At 36.7% G+C, this 22,182-nt stretch overlaps 2 protein-coding genes across 3 annotated transcripts; one reads left to right on the plus strand and one right to left on the minus strand.

Moving 5' to 3' along the window:
- The first annotated feature begins 6,426 nt into the window (after positions 1 to 6,426).
- On the plus strand, positions 6,427 to 10,975 carry LOC135683228 (SREBP regulating gene protein). The gene is made up of 5 exons (XM_065198432.2): positions 6,427 to 6,830; positions 7,771 to 7,909; positions 9,483 to 9,634; positions 10,000 to 10,113; positions 10,448 to 10,975. Exons 1-5 carry the CDS (start codon positions 6,744 to 6,746, stop codon positions 10,532 to 10,534), a joined length of 579 nt encoding a protein of 192 aa, XP_065054504.2. The 5' UTR covers positions 6,427 to 6,743; the 3' UTR covers positions 10,535 to 10,975.
- Positions 10,976 to 11,778: 803 nt separating this feature from the next.
- On the minus strand, positions 11,779 to 21,591 carry LOC135683225 (ras-related protein Rab-36). 2 transcript variants are annotated; one of them, XM_065198429.2, is made up of 10 exons: positions 21,421 to 21,591; positions 20,571 to 20,665; positions 18,815 to 18,877; positions 16,980 to 17,081; positions 16,616 to 16,680; positions 16,089 to 16,140; positions 15,662 to 15,743; positions 14,907 to 14,997; positions 14,015 to 14,143; positions 11,779 to 13,423 (listed from the first exon to the last, which is right to left on the minus strand). In XM_065198429.2, exons 1-10 carry the CDS (start codon positions 21,454 to 21,456, stop codon positions 13,353 to 13,355), a joined length of 786 nt encoding a protein of 261 aa, XP_065054501.1. In that variant the 5' UTR covers positions 21,457 to 21,591; the 3' UTR covers positions 11,779 to 13,352. The 2 variants fall into 2 exon arrangements, with proteins under 2 accessions (XP_065054501.1, XP_065054500.1); XM_065198428.2 differs by having other exon boundaries at positions 18,815 to 18,880; positions 21,421 to 21,589.
- Between the last annotated feature and the right edge of the window lie 591 nt (positions 21,592 to 22,182).

The following is a 22,182-nucleotide window of genomic DNA, read 5'->3' on the forward strand; positions in this document are numbered from 1 at the left end:
TCAATGCTAGAATAGCAAAGGTAATTTTAACAAATATAAACAATTCTGCCTTTAAAACATTAGAATGAGGATATGACATATCTTTTTTCCAAAACCAAGGGTGTAAATTCCATGTTTTTTCTTTGGGGTAGTAGATCTTTTGCCCTGGATATTGATCTGGCAAAATTTTGAAATTGTGAATCAATTCTATTATGAAATAGGCAGAATTCCAAAATTGAAGGCAGAACATGGTAGAACATGAAGAAAAAGGGTTCAGGGAAACATCAGACAAACCCTGGGAAATTTTACACATCTATACCTCGGGCAAAGGTGTAGTGCACAGATCATTGGCAGGGATGTAGTGCTAGGAGGCTTAGGCCCCCTTATTGGTACAAAAAAGTAGCAAACTTCTACTTTTGGTACTATTTTATGTAACATTTTGCTTGAGAGCCCCTGTTGTACTTTTCATATTACCACATTTCTGACTATTTGGGGGACAGTTCACAAGACTGTTAGAAAACTTGTATTTAGAGTACGAAGTTTTTCTCAAAGCCTGGCAAATTGCTTTGTTTAGGGGGTGCGTGTCACACCATCCCCAAACTCCCTCCAAACCTCTACACCCTGCAGTTTGGCCTAACATTCAACATAGTAAAATGATAATAAGGATGAATTGTGACTTACGGGAAAGTTTCCATCTTGTGAATGGGGTTCTTCTTCTAATGCGGTGAGACATCAATTATTATTCAGCTCCCTGGAAATTCCTGAGATGACACGACGATAAGAAATGCCTTCGGTCAGAAATCCATTCACATCTGAAAATTCGTGAAGCATTCCATATTAAAAAGCTTGCTGCGTTGCCAAGATGAGGATATGCGTTCAGGTTGAAGCTTCCATCTTTGATTTGTCGAATTACTAGTCCATGTTGGCTGGAAGCCTCCGCTGAACATCAATCGCAATGAAGGAAAATAAATAAAACGACAACCGAGATTCCGACATGAATCGTCTCTTCCGAGCCACTACCGAGTCGTGCGAATTTCAGTGCGAACGTATAACAATAGCGCCGAATGTTGAAACAATGGTCCCTTCATACGTCACAAGGTACTTTTTCCGAAAAAAATTTTGTCGTATTTTTACGGTGATTCTCAACTTTGAGCGTCTATATCTGGAAAACGAGTTAAGCTTTTCGAAAAAAAATTTCACGATAGCTTCTTTTTCTCGACTAACTACCAATTTATGCAAAAATCTCAGAAAAAATTTTTGGGCTGGAGTGGCCCTTTAAGGTCGGTGGCAACAATGGGAAACTGTTTCCCGCCCACAAAACACCAAGTGTTGCCTCCAGACACCGACTCCTAATAAACCCTTTCTGCACTAAGGAGGGAAAAGGGAAGGGAGCCAAATCTTTTAACCCCAGATCAGAGCATGGGAGGGCGCGTCACCTATTTGCCGAATAATCCGAATGTAAGGCTATTTGCCGAATAATCCGAATGCCTGAGGGAAATCTATCTGCATCTAAAATATAGCAAATTGGGTTGGGCTACTAGACCTATACCTAGCAAATGGGAAATGACAAATGAGACGCATGCGTAATATTAAATTTGCCATTGAAGTAGATAAGTCGTCGGAAATATTGGGATCTCCGTCCCCCTATATATCACTGCTGGTGTAGACCCTGCCCCAGATGGTGCTATTTACCTAGTGGATATACTACTACAGGGAGAGGAGGGTGAGGGAGACTACATGGAGAGGAGGGTGATGCCGGAAAAAGGTAAGCGGGTAAAGGATAGTGAGGGCAGAAAACACTCTTCCTGTGAAGCCAGAGATAATCTGGTTCAAGCAGGTTCGTGATAAACAATCATGCCAAATTTCAGGCAAATAAAAACACTCACCCCGTTGAGAGCCAGGACCACCCTGGATCAAGCAGGTACATGAGCAACAACCAGCCAACCTTGTGGCGAATAACCATCACTCACACCACGAAAAGCCAGGAATAACCTGGCCCAAGTAGGTTTGTGATAAATAAATGTGCCAAATTTTAGGCAAATAAAAACACTCACCCCGTTGAGAGCCAGGACCACCCTGGATCAAGCAGGTACATGAGCAACAACCAGCCAACCTTGTGGCGAATAACCATCACTCACACCACGAAAAGCCAGGAATAACCTGGCCCAAGTAGGTTTGTGATAAATAAATGTGCCAAATTTTAGGCAAATAAAAACACTCACCCCGTTGAGAGCCAGGACCACCCTGGGTCAAGCAGGTACATGAGCATATAACAAGCCAGCATTGTAGTGAAAAAACACTTCTGCCACGCCCAAGTGGGTTTGTGATAAATAAAATGCCAACTTTGTGGAAAAAATAAAACATTCATCCCTGATTACGAACCAGGACTAACCTAGCTTTTATTGAGTTGAATTAATTAACATGCCCACGTTGTGGTAAATACAAACAGTCCCTCATCCAAAATAAAACCAGGACTAACCTGATTCAAGGTTTGTAATCACTAACATGCCAGCATTATGGCAAATATAAATGATTCTCCCCACTGTAGTCAGGTGTCCCTAGTCAAAAACAGGTTTTTCAATTGAAAGTGAAACATTTTCCTCGCTGTAGCCAAGTGTCCCTGGTCAAAAACACGTTTTCCCAATTGATAGTAAAAACATTCTCTCTTCTGAAGCCAGAACTACGTGGTCCAAAACAAGTTAGCAATTATAGTGAAAACATTCTCCCTGTTGAAGCCAGGACTAACCTGGTCAAAAACAGGTTTGCAATTTATAGTGAAAACATTCTCCCTGCTGAAGCCAAGACTCACCTGGTCCAAACAGGTTCGCAATTTCAAGAAAAAACATTCTCCCTGTTGAACCAAGGTTTAACCTGGTCCAAACAGGTTCGCAATTTTATAGCAAAACATTCTCCCTGCTGAAGCCAGGAATACCTGGTCCAAACAGATTTGCCCTGAATAGGAAAAAAAAATATCCTCCCGGCTGCAGCCAGGAACAACCTTATTCAACCCTTTTTCTATAAAACTGGGATGTTGCCTCATTGTAAAAAACTAATCTTAAGTCCGAACGATTTGTAAAAACTTGCTTAGATAATGAAAATCAGCTGGGCAGTGAAAAATGAAAGACAATGCCAATCAGCTACCCAGTACAAACGAAAGAGAGCAATTGCAAATATATTCCCTGTCAATGACAAAAAGATTGTAATTTTGGTCCAAAAACAGGTTTGCCATTAATAGTAAACATTCCCCCGCTGAAGCCAGGCCTGACCTGGTCCACAACCCAAATAATAGTAAAACATTCACCCCGCTGAAGCCAGGAATACCTGGTCCAAAAACAGGTTTGCAATGAAAAGGAAAAATATCCTCCCTGCTGAAAAAGGGGGGGAGGGTCCAGGTATTTTGGCGTGATTGTGCCATAAGCGTATTTTCGACGCATGAATTTGCGAAACAAAATCCAATCATGCGTAAATGCGCGGGTCGATATTGGAGCGAGACCTGTGAAACAGCACCACTCATGGCGCGACCGCGTGAAAATGATCCTGCAAGCGAATTCCAAAATGGAGCGCTTTCGTTTTTACATGCAGAAAGTCTTGATTTCCGGTACCAGACCAGGTAAATGTCTCAATTATTCCAATGCTCCGCCAACAACAAATAACTACTCTTTTAGACTGGTGTAACGATTTACACAACCTGCTTAGACAATGCAAATCAGCTACCCAATATAAATGAAAGAATGGAATTACAAATATAGTTCCTGAAGGTTGCCAATTTGGCCCTAGTATATACCATATTTGGTATCTGTGGCATATTTTGAAAGCGCATAGCATATAAAGCAGGATTTTTTTTTTATGATTTATTTTCTAAATTTGGCATAATTTTGACATGTTTGGAATAATAAGGAATACCATGCCTTGCCAACTTACCAACAATCTTGGTAAAGAAAAACACATTGTCCTTCTTTACAAAAAGACGGGTATTGGACATTTTTTTTTTTTTTTTTTTTTTTTTTTTTTCATTTCTTTACACAGCTTGAATAATTATCTCCATGTGACAGTAATTGATGATACCCGATTTAACATTAAACATAGGCCCCACAATAACCTCTACCATCCAACAAAAATGGATTGAAGGTAATGCTGACATGCCTGTCACTGATGAATGACCGTTTTCCTACTATTTGATAAATGTTTAACGCTATAAATAGAAGAACACCACTTTTATGGTATTGAGTTTCAAGTGGGAACGACAAATGTCTCCTAAATAACCTTCCCAGCTACACCTAGCGGGGCGTTTTTGTTTTGTTTTGTATTATTTAAACCATGCAATTTGGCCAGTTTCTAGATAAGTAATTGGCAACTGGGATTACAATGACATAAAACACCCTATTAAATTAGTGTGTAAGTGAGCCACCACCCTTGCTTAGGCAAAGCAAAATGCAACCAACCTGACACTTTGCCACAAGAAAAAAAAATAACACGGCAATAAGCCAGTGCGATTTGTACAATATATTGCTAGCGAATAGCAAATTTTTAATGTGTCCATATAAAAGGACTGCCTATACCCAACTTGTCAAGTAACATCAAAATAAAGGCTTGCGATTGGTCAGTATGCCTGCAACACAAAACTGCTCACATGAGAAGCTAACCTTGCAGCAGGGTAGATAAACATAACGACCATAATAGCTGGGCGATGACATGAAAAATCACATGCTTCCGAAAAACCCCCGCAGAGTTGCTTGCTTGGACACATTACCTTAATGTGATTACCATGACAATTGTTGTCAATAGCACATAAAGAAAAACAAAAACAATTTATCCAACAAGCATGTGTAATAAGAGTGCAGAAAAAAAAAGCATGACACTTTAAGATCCACTTAGGCAACGATGCATCTTAAATTCTGTTTTAATAGCCAAATCATTTAATTCCATTAGTGTATGGAGGCAATGACTGTACTTTCGCAGGCAAAGCAAAAAATGAAACCAAAATGACACTTGAAAAAATCTAAGGTAGTGCGAAGGCAACTACAAAGACTTTTTTCATTGGCGCTAAACCCAAAACAAATTCTTCGGTTATCAGTGTATACAGACAGTAACAATCATTGCTTAGGCAAAGCCAAAGGTGTTACAGATATGATACTGTTGAACAAATGAAAACGCGACAAATGAAAATGACTGTAGGTACCAAGACACCTCTTGTAAAAGCAAACAAATCAATCAAATAAATGTGATCCGAAAGTAGCAATGAGCAAGATTCAGGTAACGATTACCCCTTAAAAATGACGTTTGTGAAAATATTTTCTTTGTTTTTTTGTTTTTTTGTTTTTTTTTGTTTTTTACAATTTAGTTTTGCCGAACCCTAGTGAAAGGGGTGTTGTTTAGGAAGTGGGTTGCCTAAAATGGGAGGTTAAAGAGCAAAACATGACTGAGGGGCCCCACCGCATGCATGCAAACAACTACTATTTCCAAAAGGCCTGTCAGCAAGCTAAGCGAAACGAGGGATAGTGGCAAGGGTCGAGGGACCGGCGGACATGAACAATCCGGAGAGCTACCATGTTTTGCTTGATGTCATATTTCTAGGAGAGCGTTCCCTGACCCTAGGCGACCTGTGATCCGTTGATGTAGTCAAAAAAACTCCTTGACGTGTATGACACGAGGTTAATCGGATTATCCGAACCGGATCCTTCACCTTCGCCGAGGGACCAGTCTTAGGTTGTATAGTTACGCCTACTGACATATGTATGACGATGACTAAAAAGATGATAATCGAAGCAGGGAGCTCTTGCTTGTTCTGTACACCCAGGCTGCTTATTTAACGCTTCGAAAGCAAAAACGAAGTCGTTCTATGGCCTAATGGCGGGACACCAAATCACCGGAGCGCCCATTAACGGAAGGTCAAGGCTGATGACCCCGGACCTTTTAAGCTAGGTTAACAGAGGAACACTTTCGTCCAAGCCAGTACCATTACTTCATAATCAGGAAATGTCTTTCAAGAAATAAGTGGTTACAGAAAATTCGAAAAGTAGGGAGCAAACATCAAAATGCACACTGTCAAGAGAAGAAATAAAGAACGCTCTCACCAAGGCTTATTGTGGTCGTAAAAAACATGAGCAAATACACTTCCAATAAGTGCATAGGGTAACCATAGCTCCAACAGAAAAAACTTGAACGTAACGCCTCGGTCTTGGGTGATGCCTCCAGAGAAGAATCCAAAAGCTTGTAAAGCGTATCTATCTGTCTCGTTCTGCTTGCAGAATGAGAGTGCACTAGCTATCGTGCTATGTGGGCGTACCATCACCACATGGAGAAATTAAGGGAACGGAAGAACTATTGTTAACAGGACAATAGGTAATCAAGTCACGTGTGGTATTTTTTTCTAGTGGATTAACTCTGTTTAAACAAGTCTAAACAACATTTAGATTTAGGGAGAGTACGCAAGCTGCCGATGCGATGGCGCATAAAAGTTTATCCATAAAAACATTCCATAGACAACGAAGATGTCGTCCGGCAACTACTGTCAGGCACATATTTGGACAATATTGTAGTAACTAGTAAACCATTCATTTCCTTATTTTGCTGTTCTTATCGAGACTTTAATTTGGAGAGCATTTGCTTTGCTAAAGAAGAATAAATCTGCGTTGTGACTGAGTGTCGTTCGACGGACCTATTTCTAGCCGAAGGGCTGGCCATATCGGCCTAGCCCCGCAAGAAACAAGTTTGCAGTGGATGGTGAAATCTTCCGCTAATATACTGCCTGTTTATACCCGCAAATGACTAAGCCTTTCTTCAAACGTTGGCTCACAGTTGTAGTAACTGTAACTTCCTTTTTGGCCTTGACCGTTTTGGTAATCAGAAAGGTAAGTACATCAGAGTTCCCTCAACTTTATAATGACTACCTTTCAGCGAGATAAGCTCAAGATCAATTTTTTAGCATCAAACCTAGATTCATTTATAAAAGTTATCAAGTAACTTATACAACTATAAAATTAACACAACTAGAATGAGAGGGTTACTTTTGTTGCTACATACCTATCAGCACCATTCAGCTATAATCTGTCTGTGGGAGACTGTCTATGTTTGCAGTGTCATCTAAAAGAGCACAGACACATTTCTTTAACCACCTTTGGTAGCATTTTAAGTTTGTAAGAATCTCAATTATAAACTAGTTAGGGCTAAACTTTATAACATGGCGGGGGGGGGGGGGGGTTTGGGCAGTGATTTTGCATGTCAGGGGTTAAAGTCTGTTAGTCAAGTATCTAGTGTTATGTGCAACAGTGATCCTTTTTCTTTCCATGCAACAGATAGTTAGGACAAGGTTAATTTTCTATTGATTGTGATTTGTCCAATTTTGTCTATTTAATGAACTGTTAAATCTGTGATGTACGAACAAGATACAATTTTTCCCTTTGAACAGTCATGTATACAGACAGTGTCAGTGTCATCCCAAAAGACAGAATTAACTTGCCCCTTGATATAATGGAATTATTAAGGCTGGCTTCAGAAGAACACCAATCCTGTTACTGAGTAGTTTAGCTCAGTGGAATGATAATTGATAATTTGATAATTGGAATGATAATTGGAATGATAATTTTCATTGCACTTAGCTTTGATCCTTATTTGCCTCAAGCAAATTAGAATAAAGTGCAAAAACCATGACTTTCACATTTGATTTCCTGCAATTTTTTTGTCTATAACTAGCACGTATCTGATTCTTTTTATCCGCTGCCCCTTTTGAAGCAATTTGCAATTACTTTTGGTTTCTGTGACAGTTTTTCTTATTGTCTTTCAACATTCTAGGGAGTTTACAATGATGAATCACCAGTTGGAAAATACATTCACTGGAAGAATTTTGAATGGCTTGATCTTGAGAATAGATCAACTTTCAAAAAGTGCAGAAATTCAGTTCAAGGACCAAGTTTTCTTGCTGACGAAAAGGGTAAAAGAGTTTACTTTTCAGTTGGTTAACTAAGATTTATTTGAAGGGATGCAACTTGTAAATTTTGGTATGAGACTTGGCATATACAGCAACCCCTTTTTATGAATTAAATGCTGCAAGGTTAATATCAGCGGACCAACAGTAAGACAAATATTTTGTTCAAAGGGGTGCAACCACTCATAAGCAAGAGAATAGGTTGTAGTGGGAAATTGGCTACAATCTGGGTTTTTTAGTGCTCCTAGGCAGGCTAAGAAAAATTGATTTTCTAAGACATCAAATCTAAGAAAAGATTTCATTGGTAAGGCACTTCTACTGCTTTTGCTGGAAGCAGAGTATTTTCATAATTCTTAAGATAAACCAGTGTTTGATTATGATTGAACAAATAGCCTCACCAATGAGGTAGGAGAATGTTCTTGAGCTAACTTGTTAGTTCTGTTCATGAAAATGGCTGATTGGATCACTGTGGCATCTAAACCACCATAAACTCTTTTGTTTTGCTATTTTCTTTTTCTTTGTGAATCTAATCTTAATTGTAAGTCTGTTGTTGTTTACCATGCCAAAATTTTATGTGGTTGGATTTTTAAATGATACAGAAAGTTTCAACAGTAAGAACCTTTTTGGTCATAAAGACAGTTTTATATCAATAGATATCATGTCAAGAGAAAAAAAGTTTAATTGTATATTATGCTGCTACGTTCATTGAAGTTTGTGCACAAAATTCTTTGATGGATGTTCTCAGTCTTTCTAATATGAGGCGTGGGATCACAGGGGCCCAAATTGCATCCACACATGCCCAAATTGCCTCCACATATGCCATATTCAAAGGCAGTTCTGTCCTTTTCCAAGGTGTTGTTAAAGTATTCCCATACTGGATTTAACAGTGGCACCACAATGTAGTTACGGCAAGATCACTTATAACATTACAGTTATTTAACCAAGTGGGTGCCAAGGGGGAGTAATCTGCAATCAACACGCTTTATCAACTTTCAAAACTCAGTGATTTAATGTTTTGATCCAAGAGTTATCTTCATTGTTCACCTGATTATTCTGTTCTTGGGTGTTCATGGCAATTAAGGAAACAAAGTAGAGCTGGCTAAATTTATTAGTTGGGGAAAGAACAGAATAATCAGAAGACTACAAATTTCATACAGTGTTATGGAGATGCAACTTTGTATTGCAATCAATGATAGATAGTATATGGACTGACGGAGAAAGATAAATTATCTTGAAAAGGGCAACAGTGCTCTCTCTTTCGAAGAGCATAAAGCAAAATCGCAGAAAGCGTCAACTTCCTTAGTTTCAGTTTAGTTTGTAACACAAAAGGTCTTCTTGAAAGCAGCACTCTGTAGTTCTTGACAACAGGAATGAAAAATGATGGATAAAAAGTGGTCCACATCGCAGGCCATAGCACACCTGGCACACGCAAAGTAGTCAAGACATACAAAATACCAAACATGGCCCATTTTCATATTTCAAAAACTGGTATGTTCTGCATATAATTTTGTCCATTGATAAATATCTTCACAATTAAAATCCTTTTTATTTGATTGAATTTCTTTTTGAATTCACTCAGGGTATATTTGCTCACATGGAGACTTATCAGTGAATGGCTGTTGCATCCCTGAGAGAAATTCAACTGAACGGTTTAGCTGCAGCACATGCCAAGAAAACCGATGCTGTAAAATCTATGAGCATTGTGTTTCATGCTGTTTGCAACCAGATAAGGTTCTTATACCTTTTTCTTAACAAGGAAGATATATCAATTGAACTGTTGAAGAGCCATGCTTGAAACATTGAAGCAATCAAAAAATTTGCTTTCAAGAAAGTTTATTCTTATATTCACTGGATCGTTTTATGTATAAATTGTAAGAGTTAACAAATTGGTGTTTATAAACAGGTATAGATTTCTGCTTACCTTTTTACAATTATCAAAAGTCTTATAACATTTCTGATTGTTACTTTAACCACCAACAGACTTGTTCATTAATTGAATTAAAAATACATACAGTATCAGCTTGGCATAATTTTCATTGCTTTTGATAGGTAGGTATTAAATGTACTAAACTGAGATTTTGCATTTTAATTTTCAGCAACACTTGCTAGAAAATGTGCTTGCAAAAGCAAGAAATAGCAGAAGTCCATTGCTAAGAATAGTGAAAGACACTTTCGAACTATGTTTGGCAAAGTGCCGCACTTCTTCATCTGTGAGTTAATTTAGTTAGATTTTTATAAAAAAAGATCTTTAACAGTTTTTGCAAAGTTATATCAAATTTTTGAAGTTTTAGTTAAAATTTTTACTTTTATTGTATTCATTTATAGAATGAACAAAGTTTAGGTAATACAATCTGTGATTTCAAAATTTTTGTCTTGCATCTTAAACATCTTACTTTAAAAGGTTTTCTTTTATCTGTTCCCCTGTAGCTTATTTTAAAAAAGGCCAGAGCAATATAAAGCTTGAGCTATTATGCAATCTGTTTGTTGATGATACCCAATATGATATACTAGTAGTACTAATGTGCAGCAAAATCTATTTTTCAGAGTGTCCAGCAAGAGAATGTCTACAGAGACAATACATACAAATTTTGCTATGGCCTGGACCCTCCAACATTGCAAGTCAGGAGGTAGCAAGCAGTAGGAGAATTATAGATGAGAAATAGGAATTACTTCTCTGGTTACAACCTAGATGAATTTTAGACATGCAGACCTCTGATGAAGAAAGTCTGGACAAGCTTTGAGCACCAGAAGAAAGACTAAATGCCAGTGTTCTCCAGTGCCAGTCTTATAACAGGAGCAGGATATTGCTCAGACCGTCTTCAGCTCCCTTAGGCAAAAAGACTCAAATGAAATTTAGAAGTAACAAAATACTCCCTGTAAATCAGAAAAACTAAGCTTACAAAGATATTGTAAGGCTTTAAAAATTGAAACCTTTCTCTTCTCTCTGTGTGCCGTTTAGCAAGATTCTACTTGTGTTATAAATCTATAATAGATCTTTTTTAGAAGATATGTATTTGAAAAATAATCTTTAATTTTCCAATAATATTTATTTTTGTTATTAGAAGAAAATAATAAGGCTCTTTTATTTCTGTTCTTGCTTCTTAGTTTTAAGAATGGTTGGGGAAATATGGAGGGTGTTTTTATAATTTTCAGATCTAAAAAGGACCACAAAATCTTGGCATTCTTTTGTTGCAAAAGTAGATCCCTTGAGTCAGTTGTTGGATGCTTGTGGACTACATTGGTTAAACCTGCCTTACCCTATTCTGTACTTACCCCTTCTTAGAGAAAAATGATACAGCATTCTTTTCTTAATTTGTTTTGTGCCCCTTGATCTTTTGTTCTGCCTGTTTTACAATGTTGCGCACCCACTTTTACTTGCCTTGAATAGTATAGTGACACAAATCTAACCTCCATTCACTTCCCAAATTTTCAACTTTTTCAAATCATTCAAAACTAATCATTCTCTTGAATGGAATATGTAGGCAAGTCATGAAAATTACTGTCTACCTGTCTGTCACAGAGTCATAGAGAAGATAAAAAATTTTGGGCATAACAATTATTTTTGGTTGAGCCTGTTGCCAAGACAAGTTTTTCCCATCAATAAACTTTTAATTTTTCCAACTTTTCGGCTCTAGAAGTTTTGGCTATACAATTTTGTAATCTTTGGGGCCCTTCCCTCAACACACCCTCGTCTTTGTAATATTGTTCTTGTAAAAAGTACTTTTTAGACTGTGTAAAAAAACACCCCCACAGTTTCCGCCATCGCTGCTGCCCCTAAACAATATAGAAATCCATAATTCAGTACTTGCTTCTCCAGTGGTTAAATAAAACATTTTCAAGGAATTGGTAGATTAAGAATTCATAAACAATTTCAGTTATAAACTACAGTATATTAATTATAAGTAACAATATATCCTATGATAAATTCATCGACAATCAATAAATTACATCTAAAATACTAATTTACGGACAAAATTCTTACTTTTGTTTTCCCGAAGAAAAAATCTCAGAAAAAAACTAGCGAAAATTCTTTGGATAGGCCTCGTTACTGTCATGTTGAAAGGAAGACCTTTTTGGGTAGGGAAATGAATATTGAAAAATATCCTTGCACAGAAATATTTGCACTTATTTGCGTGGTTGTACAAGCATCTTTCAGATTCACCTTTCAGCATGACCGCCACAGGCCCGACGGATTCTTTTACGATTTAAAACCCTTGCGATTTGAAGTACAACTTTATAATTTAATAAACATATTGAATATCATGGAAAATTACATCATCATCTTGCCGACGTTTGATAAAATAGGAATGTTTACATTATCTCCGTCGATAAAATAAAATATAGCTTAGGGAAATATCGCCCGACTGAGATAAAACAAATATTATGTCTAATCGATAAATTGTAAAATTCAAAAAAATATCAGCATGGGCGCTAAGGCATCAACGCACCTCTTGGCACGTGGTCACTCAAACGAAACCATACAAAAGGTTAGGGTTTGGGTAAAGAAATGCGGTAAAGATATACTTTAATACATTAGCACCCCAACTAGGCCTAGAGGCTGCTATAATTTAGTGGAAATGCAGCATAGAAGATTACTAATTCGAAAGATAATAGTTGAAATGGGAGTTAAGGTAATGCAAGACGAGAATGGCATGCAAGTTAAATTGCAACGAATATGATTTAAGACATATAACCGAATTACCTTGTAGTGGGTAGCAAGCTGTATGAAGGCAGGAACGCAAAACTGGGATTATAGCTGACAAACGACTAAGGCCTGGTAGATTTATGAAGATCTATGGAACGCTATCAACTTGCATTGAGGATGAAATCACTTGCTTTTTTGTGGAATGGTATTAAGGTGTAACTCCCAAGAGAAGCATCGTCCTTTAGTTTAAAGGTATTTCAGAGAATGAACCGCTGAGAATTCCGCTGGGAAAAGGGCCTTTAGACCACGTTGTTTTTAAGAAAGCATAAAGAACAAGCTCTCAGAATACCCCCAAAACTACAGGAACAGTGACGAGATTAACGTTTATGAGCCAATCGTGGTATCACCTCAACTTTTGATTATGTTTTCAAATTGCAACCAGCATTCAAAATTCCAACGTGTATCCCATTCTGGCTTACCAAAGAGCTCTTACTTACATAAGACACAAACATTTACAAAACACCGATTGGATCATTCTTCTACATTTTGTATGTTTATAGCAATATCCCTGAAATAGCATATTCATCATTAAATATCAATAAAATACTTATGTTTGCACTTTTGTTTCTTGCAGATCAACTTATGCATCATTCAGCAGAATTAAAAACACGAAGCTAAAAAATTTCATATGCAGCTACAATGAGGGCCTAAAATCTATTAGAAGTGAAAAATACGCCTAAAGATGACACAAGTTGAAAAATAAGCTACCTTCCCTTTCTCAGCCGAGACAAAATGTAATTTTTACTACGAGGATTTACAACATCCTTTTTTCGAAGTCGAAGCTTCGGCTTTTGAAATATTCGCTTTTCCCAGTTCTGAAAATAAATAAGTGAATTTACTGAAAAGTTTTTTACAGCACTTAAAATTTTGGAAAAGGATATAAATTAAGGCGAAGGCATAGGAAAGACAATACGCGTACACGCGTGCTGGATTCAATTTTCAGTGTTAATACTAAACATCTATAAGGGTTAAAATTGAATTTTCGGGCGGATGTGTTTCAGGACGTAAACACAGAAATTCTCCATGAACAAAAAAGATCATTTACCAAACCAGACCTCTGGTCTGTTTGTTGTGTAGAGCAGGATAGTTCTATATTTCTATTACAAATAAAGCAAAACGATATCCATATGTTGCTTGTAACTCACAAATATAAGTGGTTTAATAATCAATTCACAATTTAGATTCTATAATGTGGTTCTAACATGGTGAGTCACGTGAATTTTTGGCCTACAGCTATACAAACCAAGCAAAATACTGTATTCATACTTAAAATTGATCAAGTTTGCTTAATATGCAATGAATAGCTGTATTCACATTGCAAACATCTGTAATGCTCACAAATAAAATATTACAAATTCGAGCCTTTATTTACCTTTGCAAATCTTCGGAATAATCCGATTCCCTACCTATTGTTTGAAAGCCTCCTCCAATTTTTTGCTGCTCTGTTTTCTTCTCTTTCTTCTCCAGCTCTTTTAGCATGGCTTGATCAAAGCAGATGGCAGCCACTCTAAGAAATAACTCCTTGATATTCTTTCCTTAAATAGATAAAAACATTTAGGTGTCGGTCATTTGGTCCCTTTTGAAACAGTAAAAGCTAAAAAACTATTCAAATTATTTTCATTATTTATTATTTCATTATTCAGCTATAAAAGCTATAAACTTAAGTAGCTTTAGGAGTTCCTTTGGTAAGTTAGAAACTCCAGTTCAGTGATCAACGTCGAAGGCATATTCCATTAGTAAATATCCCCAGCCTTTGTCGCTAGATTCTATTTATGTCTGTTCGATATAAAGTCTCTCTTGTCATTAGATTTTATTTATTTCACGGTTTAATGAGGAAAGTTCACTACCAACTTTTTGTACAGGGATTCGCAGCCGAATTCTTCACAATCTGACCCATTCCATTGCTAGTTATATCCCAAAATACACAAAAGATAGGTAGATGTCCAGATCTATAATTTCGTTTCTATGGATAGATGCCTTGGTTACAAAATGACCGTAATAGGCTTGTGTAAAGAAGATTTGGGTGCATTTTGAGCAGCTTATAGTATTGGATTGGTACAGTTTATAAAGAGTTTGGTTCCACGCGCCTGTTGAAACGACCTCTCTGGAGAAAAACTAAAAAGCTTCTGCATCAGAATTAATTTCTTATGATCACCAAACCGTATGCGTATAAATGCATGCCACAAGCATGAAAAGAGCAGTCTAATTGCTCCATAAAACCAAAGTGATCACAGACAAGAGATTCCAGCAACCACGATGTGTCCCTACTCTTTTGATGTGAATCTCACTCAAACTAACCGGATTTTGAAGACACTTCCCAATACTCAGCATTCATTTCTTTTGACATTGCTTTAGCTTCAGAACGAATCTCCTCCAGCTGGCTTGATTTCTGGAAATAAAAGTAGAATCGTCAAAGATGCTGAATCTTAATTTGGCTGCAAGTGACCAGAGATTCAAAATGAGAATTTGTTAAAATAAGGGGCTCGTTAAGTTTTTATGATACATTGATTTGTCATAAGCTTAAGGAAAAGACATAAAAAATCATGTTCATATTTTCATAGATGCTCTTGCCTGCAAAAAATCTTAATATTTGACATAGAAAATGTAGTGCTTTTTTATCTCTTAAAAAGTCTTTTCTGCGTTCAAAAGCTGTTAGGGGTGGTGAGCACCCTCTAAAAATATCCCAGTCACCGCTTAGTTGGAGCCATGGGGAAGCATACCCATATTAAAAATGCAGCACGGCATTGCAACATTGAGGTCCAGGACACTTTAGGAGGGATGGTCAACCGCATTCCCAGAAAGCAGAGAAATGCGGCCAGAGAATGCTGGAAAATTTGAGAAGATAGATACATCTCGAAGTCAGCATTTTGGTGCAAGATTGCGGGTATCATGAAGACTAAATGGAAAGGGGTAAATCCCCAGGACAATTAAAGAGCTGAATGAAATACAAAAATTCAATTCGGAATAGGAACAAAGAGGCTATGGAATAAATTTTCATGCCAATCTTACAAGCTACCTAGATCGGAAGTAATTGGTAAGAGGCAGATACTTACACAGAGGTCCATCTTGCTTCCAACTAGAAATACTTCAGGTACAGTTACTCTGGTATTGTGTAAGGCATCGTCGAGCCAAGACCTGAACAAAGAATAGATCAGAAGAAGAGAGTACAATTTATAATAGTATGTAGGGCTAAATATTCAAGAAATGGAAAAAAATGAAACAGGACCGTAGAGACGAGATTTAGAGAGACAAGCAAGTGACATGACACTGAAATGACCTTTACGATTTTGGGTTCAAAGAAGAGCGGGGACCTGTTTTGTCCATTAAAGGCTCTGTCATGAAGAAAGTTCGATACTGTTAAGAATAGACTCCCGGTTCGAACGAGGTACCAAACAGCATAAAACACCCTGAAAGACGATGCATAGTGACAATGAGCGAAGAGGAGATGAGATTGTAGAGAAGAGCTGCGTGTTCAGTTACCTTGTATGATGCAAAGTTACGATTTCTGTTGTGTCAAATACCACAAGAACAGCTGTGAAATAACGAGAAGCAACGTTGATCTCAAATACAAGTTGTTTTTTTAGCTGTGGAAAAAATTCAGGTTTTATTCTGTTCGCTCCTAAAGCCTCATGAAGATCAAATACCACTCTCCATAACTAAACCAGGACTCAAATGGACCGTTAAAATGCCTCTAGACTGGCTATTAGATCTTAGTCAGTCAGTCCAGTCATTTGTCATGAATCCATTCAGAAGATTTTGCGGCCAACAATGAAGTTAGAGAACTGTGATTGGTAAGAATGAAGCGAATAGGGCACACCTTTTGGCTTGCTTCTATCTACACCTGGGCATACAGCTAGACTAATAACAAGGTCATCACCCAACTCTTTATCTCCAAGATGTTTGCTGGAAAAAGACTTTTCAACTATGTTAACTATGTTTTTTTTTAAAACGCCTCCATAAAAATCTAAGACGTAAATTGCACTAGAAATGCTAAAATGTAAACTCACCATGCGACCCTCTGTAATATGCATTAGTTATAGACTTGAATCTCTCTTCACCTGACGTATCCCATCTGAAAAAAAATAGGGAAAGTCTAACCAGTAACTTCACATGACACTGAAGGAGCATTATAATCTTTTGGAGGGATTTTCGCTTCAAAAAATCCAAAGATTCTCATTCCACAAACTCAGCACTCAAGCTTACTTAACAAATACTCGCGCAGATCTAAATTAATTGACAGTTTCACCTGATTCTAGTCAAAATGTCGAATTTTCGAAGAGGTCAAGCCAATGGTATCGTTGGTACTATAATGAAATCAGCCAAACACACTGATGAAACATTAAACAGCATATCAGAAAACTCAGTACTTACAGTTGTAGATTAACAAGTCGATCTAAAATGCTAAACTTCTTCAATTCATATTCAACTCCAATTGTTGGTTTGTAGTCTTTTTCAAACACGTTATGAGAAAACCTGAAAAACAAATCGATGGAAAACAGATTTTTCTCGCAAGCACGTGTAAGTGCAATATTTTGACTATGTTAACATACAGGCTGGAAACCGGGCACGCAAAAGTGGGGAGGCTTCTGGAGGTTCAAGAACTCGTCTTTTTACAGGTGGGGCAAGGAGACCATAATATTTTTCCATGGAAGTGCCCTTGCCTAGGTTTTCGTAATTATCAAGAAGATGTATAAGACTTTCCGATTATGGTGAACTTTCCAACCAATATTATAATTTTTAAAGAAAACGTTGACCAAAGCGCGTAAAAAATTCAATGTGCCAGAAGCTAGCTGATATTAAAATTTGGTACAGCAGATCGAATTTTGGCTATCAGTTACGAAGAATGGGCAGAAGCTGTGCATCATTATCCCAATGCCTTGGTCCTTAAGCTTGCCCCCTTGCCTAGGGTCGCTCTGGCGACGCTGTACAATACATTTTCAGAGTGTTGGTCTCAATGAGCGAGAAAGATCATTTGTTGCAAAGATCCTAAACTGCTATGAAACCTCCAAATAACAGGCAACTTGACTAGAGTTACTGTCTATTCTAGGGCGTTGTCTGTTGTCTTGAGGCTACTTGTACAAAATTTCAACCGTTAGGGAAAAGGTTTGGGACAATATTGTTTATTCATCGTATCGAAGTGATCATCAACAGGAATTGTCCACTTTCGCTGAGATTTCACTGAACGAATTTCACTGGAAGTAAATTTATCAAAGAACATTCTGACCTATATGAGTTTTTACAGAATATGCACCGTGCTCTTCGCAGAGGATAGAATCTTGACTCCTAAGATTTTTACCTGCGCATTGGAAAGTTTTTTCTGTTAGCAAACCAGGAATTTATGAAAAAACCAAGCAGAAACGAAGAACTCTTCAAAATCCCCCCCCCCCCCACATTAACTAAAAGATCTATGCCTCTGTTTATATGCACTCACCACATACTGTATGAAAAATGAGTACAAGAAGAAATCCCTGTAAATCTAAAAGGGCTTAGTATTAAGAAGTTATCCTGGGGTCACAACTCCCCCCCCCCCCCTGCTCAAGGCAGATTTACCCAAGCCTGGAATGTGCTAAAACTTGCCAAAATGGTAATGCATCTTTGATCAAAAGCTACAGTCAGTGGGAACTAAAATGATTTTGACAGATGTCGCCAACTAAATGGCCAAATAATTTCAAAAATAAGTGTGGCACTGGGCTTTATCTTGCAACATTTGATCCAATGATCAATTGAGCACATATTAAACAATCTGTTAATTGCTAAAATATGTCAGAACACTACACCCAGACAATGGCTGCATATGCTCACCATTGGTTTCACCATTTCAATTCAGGAGATCCTAATATGGATGAAATAATTAACGGAAGCTATATTTTTAAAATTGCTTGGCCACTGTCTTAGCAAAAGACCTTGTGCAATGTTTTAAAGGATGAAAACAATAGAGAAATGTCCTGAGAAAAACTGAGGACTCAATTTTTGTATTTTTGGTTTTATTAAAGGGAGAGGAAAAAAATAAAGGTACAAGGGAACAGCATTTTACAAGGATAATTTCAGTTCCTCTTTTTCAGAATACCAAATTCTATTCAATTTGTGAAACCATTAAACATTATAATATTGTCAATTCCATGAAGAAATACACACTAACTGATTTTTTAAATGGACAAATTGATAAACTGAGCCACAAAAGTCAATATTATCAATCGGCAGCAAACCTGTTGATCATACTGGTTTTTCCAACACCAAGATCGCCGACAATGATTATTTTTGAAGTTACACTGCTGTAAGAAATAGAAAATGAAAGTTAATCATTAATTATTTATGTACATATCTGAAAATTTTGTTATACAAACAAATAGAATTTTTATAAAGAAAAAACAAAAATTATTTAGTACAAGATATTTTCACCCATAATTTGACTATTTTTTATTAAAGCATGAAACAATTTTAAAACAGGAAGGAGTTTACATGGTATAAATTGACTTTTTATAAGCCTGGAGTCATAATTAGGAGGCATTTCCAGGAGAGAAACTAACTATTTTCTACATTCAAAAGGCAATTTTAATACAATCCTGAAATCAGTGGGGCACCCTAGCCTTACATGGCCAAATGGCACGCTAGCCTTACTTTTTCAGGAATTTTTCCACTTTTTTGACAAAGCACAAATTGCACAATTAGGACTTCCCTAAGCTTTTCATTTAAAAAAAGCTGGGAACATAGTATAACCAAACTATAAAACTGATTATGAATTACATAGACAAAAATTACTTCCTCAATAACTAACTTCCAAAAGGGACATGCATTTGATGCCTTTGGTAAACAGAAATATACTCATTGAATTCTTGCTACTCCACTGATCTGGTTATTTTCAACTTCTCACCTCTTCTATAACATTTTTATTAAATGGACCATGGAATGGGCTTAAGCTCCTTCATTCCTAAAAGCTACTTAATATTATGTACTGAATCATCTTGGTTCTTGGTTTTTGATTCTCATCATACTAGTCCATGTCAAACATTACTAAATATGTTACACTTTTGTTAAAAGAATATTGTTTTAAGAATATTTAGGCTTAGAATAATCTAATATTTAAAATTTTTCAGCAGTTGCCTGTCTTGCAAAGTTAACAACAGAGAATTGCATGACCAATATATCTTGAACATTTATAAAACCTGATTGCAATTTGAGGGCAGCCGATGTTCCTCTGAAACCATATAAGAATTGTAAAAAAAATAAGAATACTTTAGAAATAGATCTAGTCTCAAAAAGAAAAATTTCTTAAGAATATCAAAGTTGGACAAAATTTATAGTATTCTTCTAGTGTGTAAAAGCAGAAGGAAATTGCAGCTTTCCCCTTAGCTCTACCATTTTGAGCTGCCATTTCAAGCCACAAAAATAAATAACAAAATTTCATCAGTAACTTTTATCAGTAACTTTTGTCATGTTTATAATCAGAGACACCGAGAGGTTTGGATTTCCTGGCCAAATTGAAAGATAAAGCCCCATGCAAGCAGAGTGAGCATAACATTTCTGCGACTATGCTTTAGTAAAATTAGCTTTAAATGCATTTTAGAATATTTCTTGCAGTTGTTTCTTGCAATCGTTTCAAACATTTTACTTTTTTAGGCATACAGTATAGCCTGCATTCAAAAAATCTCAAACACTCACAACAGTAAGAAGCAATTTGCTACTTTTTGCAAGGGAAGCTGATCTCCTTGAGGTTCCTTAGCACAATATCACTGTGCTAAATAAGTTTTGATCTTTTCCAGTATAATGAAGTAATTTCCTGCTATCATTTTATTCAAAACTGCGCCCAACTTCTTGCAAAAAGTATAAAACAGTTACATTACTTATATCTATGGTAAAAATTTCCTGTGAGAAAATTTTTTAACCATAAATTTCTTTTGCCCAATGGTCAGACGACAGTCACAGGGGAAATAATATCCTGCAAATCAAAGTGCAAGAAATCACCTTGAAAAATCGTCCTGTTTGCTTTTAAAGGCTGCTGTCACAGAAGGACTAAAATTTGTCTGTCCAGATCTTGGGGATGCATCTTTAAATAACGCCTGATAAAAAACAACAAGCACAATTCACTTTGAGAACAATATGAATAATTCGAAATCTAACCATTTGTTTGAGCAATGAGAAAAAACACAGAAGCAGATAAATTTCAGCAAAGTCTCTACAAGGAATTTACGAATTTTTATTCTTGTCTAGGCATATTTACATATGCTAGATGATATTCTTATTAGCTGAATATTGCTGGACTCAACAAGAATCTGTTTTCCTTTAGTTGTAGTGTAACCTCATATAAAGAAAGCATTTAAAATTCTGTTTTAAATATCTGACATATTTAATACCGCACTTTTGCCATTTTCCATCACACCATAAGCGTCATGGCCCCCTGTCCTAAATAAGCTACCAAAAAGGGATAAAGAAATCTCGATAGACTCGTTAGTAAATAACGATGAACAAGATTGACTTTAATAAACCCATATACCTAGGCAAAATATTGGTTTATTACCTAGAAATAGAGCGATTGCCATTTTTGAGGAATAGGGAAATTATTAATCTACTTAGTCTCGTGATTTCAGAATGAGTGTTGTAAAAACCATCGGCTTTGGGGTACTTTGATTTCAGTTATCCCCTCCCAAGATTTAGAAACGCTTCTTAGCTCAAAGCAGCCGTATGTATTGTTCTTCAAGGTAAACTTGCGCTTTTCGCTTGAAGAATTGAAATCGAAAGGTATCAAAGCACAACTGACAGCAGCGAAATCAACTGAATTCCTCCCAAGAAGCCGTTATTTCAGCCCGCAACTTACCTGTGGGAAACGTTGCAGAGTTCCGTCTAGTTCCATACTTGTGAACAAAATAATCTGGGTTCGATTCTTTTTAGAAAAAGTTTACAAAAAAGATCTCAATTCACTTTTATCTTTTTTAACTTCTTTCCTTTCCAACAAGGAAACTTTTACGGATAGCCTCTTCATCAAACTGAGATCACAGAACCTGTAAACTTGTAGTCATGGCTACTGCGAGGAAAATGGAATGAGGTTCTTTCCCTTCAATGCAAACCCAAAGATAAGCAACTGGATTTATAGATATAGACTTACGTGACAAAAGTATTAGGACAATCGCTTTAACGAAAATGTGGTTAACCATATGCTCAAAGAACAAGACACAAAATCGGCGGAACATAACGAGATTGCTGGTTGAGATTTTCGATTGCAATTTTACCCAATTGTAAAGATAAATATAGTCTAAATTAAATAAATTGTAGAGAAATTAACCTTTTAGACAAATACAATTTGCTTTATTTTATATTTTGCCGGATGACCTCCAGGAATTTAGGTAGCCGCCATGTTTGCACTGGAACTCACTGAAATGATTTTGCAAAGAAATATATTCGGATACAGAAGAAAATCTCAAGAAAAATTTAAAAGAGCTCATTTTTGGTCTTAGAAGATTCCATTTTTTTATCATTTTTATGAAAGCCAGTTGTTTTCAATTACATCAAGGCTTTACTTTGACGGGGTTATTGAAAGACCATGATGTTATTGTTTTTGGAAATTTTTGTCACAATTGCA

This window comes from Rhopilema esculentum, chromosome 7, assembly GCF_057945365.1.
Source record: "Rhopilema esculentum isolate cy_ngs chromosome 7, ASM5794536v1, whole genome shotgun sequence".
Lineage (NCBI taxonomy): Eukaryota > Metazoa > Cnidaria > Scyphozoa > Rhizostomeae > Rhizostomatidae > Rhopilema > Rhopilema esculentum.

Coding starts and splice junctions, on each gene's coding strand:
- LOC135683225 (XM_065198428.2), bottom strand. CDS start 21,456: ATGGAACTAGACGGAACTCTGCAACGTTTCCCACAG. Junction 20,666..21,420: donor CTCTGCAACGTTTCCCACAG/GTAAGTTGCGGG, acceptor GTTTTTTATCAG/GCGTTATTTAAAGATGCATC. Junction 17,082..18,814: donor AAAACCAGTATGATCAACAG/GTTTGCTGCCGA, acceptor TTTGTTTTTCAG/GTTTTCTCATAACGTGTTTG.
- LOC135683228 (XM_065198432.2), top strand. CDS start 6,744: ATGACTAAGCCTTTCTTCAAACGTTGGCTCACAGTTGTAGTAACTGTA. Junction 6,831..7,770: donor CCGTTTTGGTAATCAGAAAG/GTAAGTACATCA, acceptor TCAACATTCTAG/GGAGTTTACAATGATGAATC. Junction 9,635..9,999: donor GCTGTTTGCAACCAGATAAG/GTTCTTATACCT, acceptor TTTAATTTTCAG/CAACACTTGCTAGAAAATGT.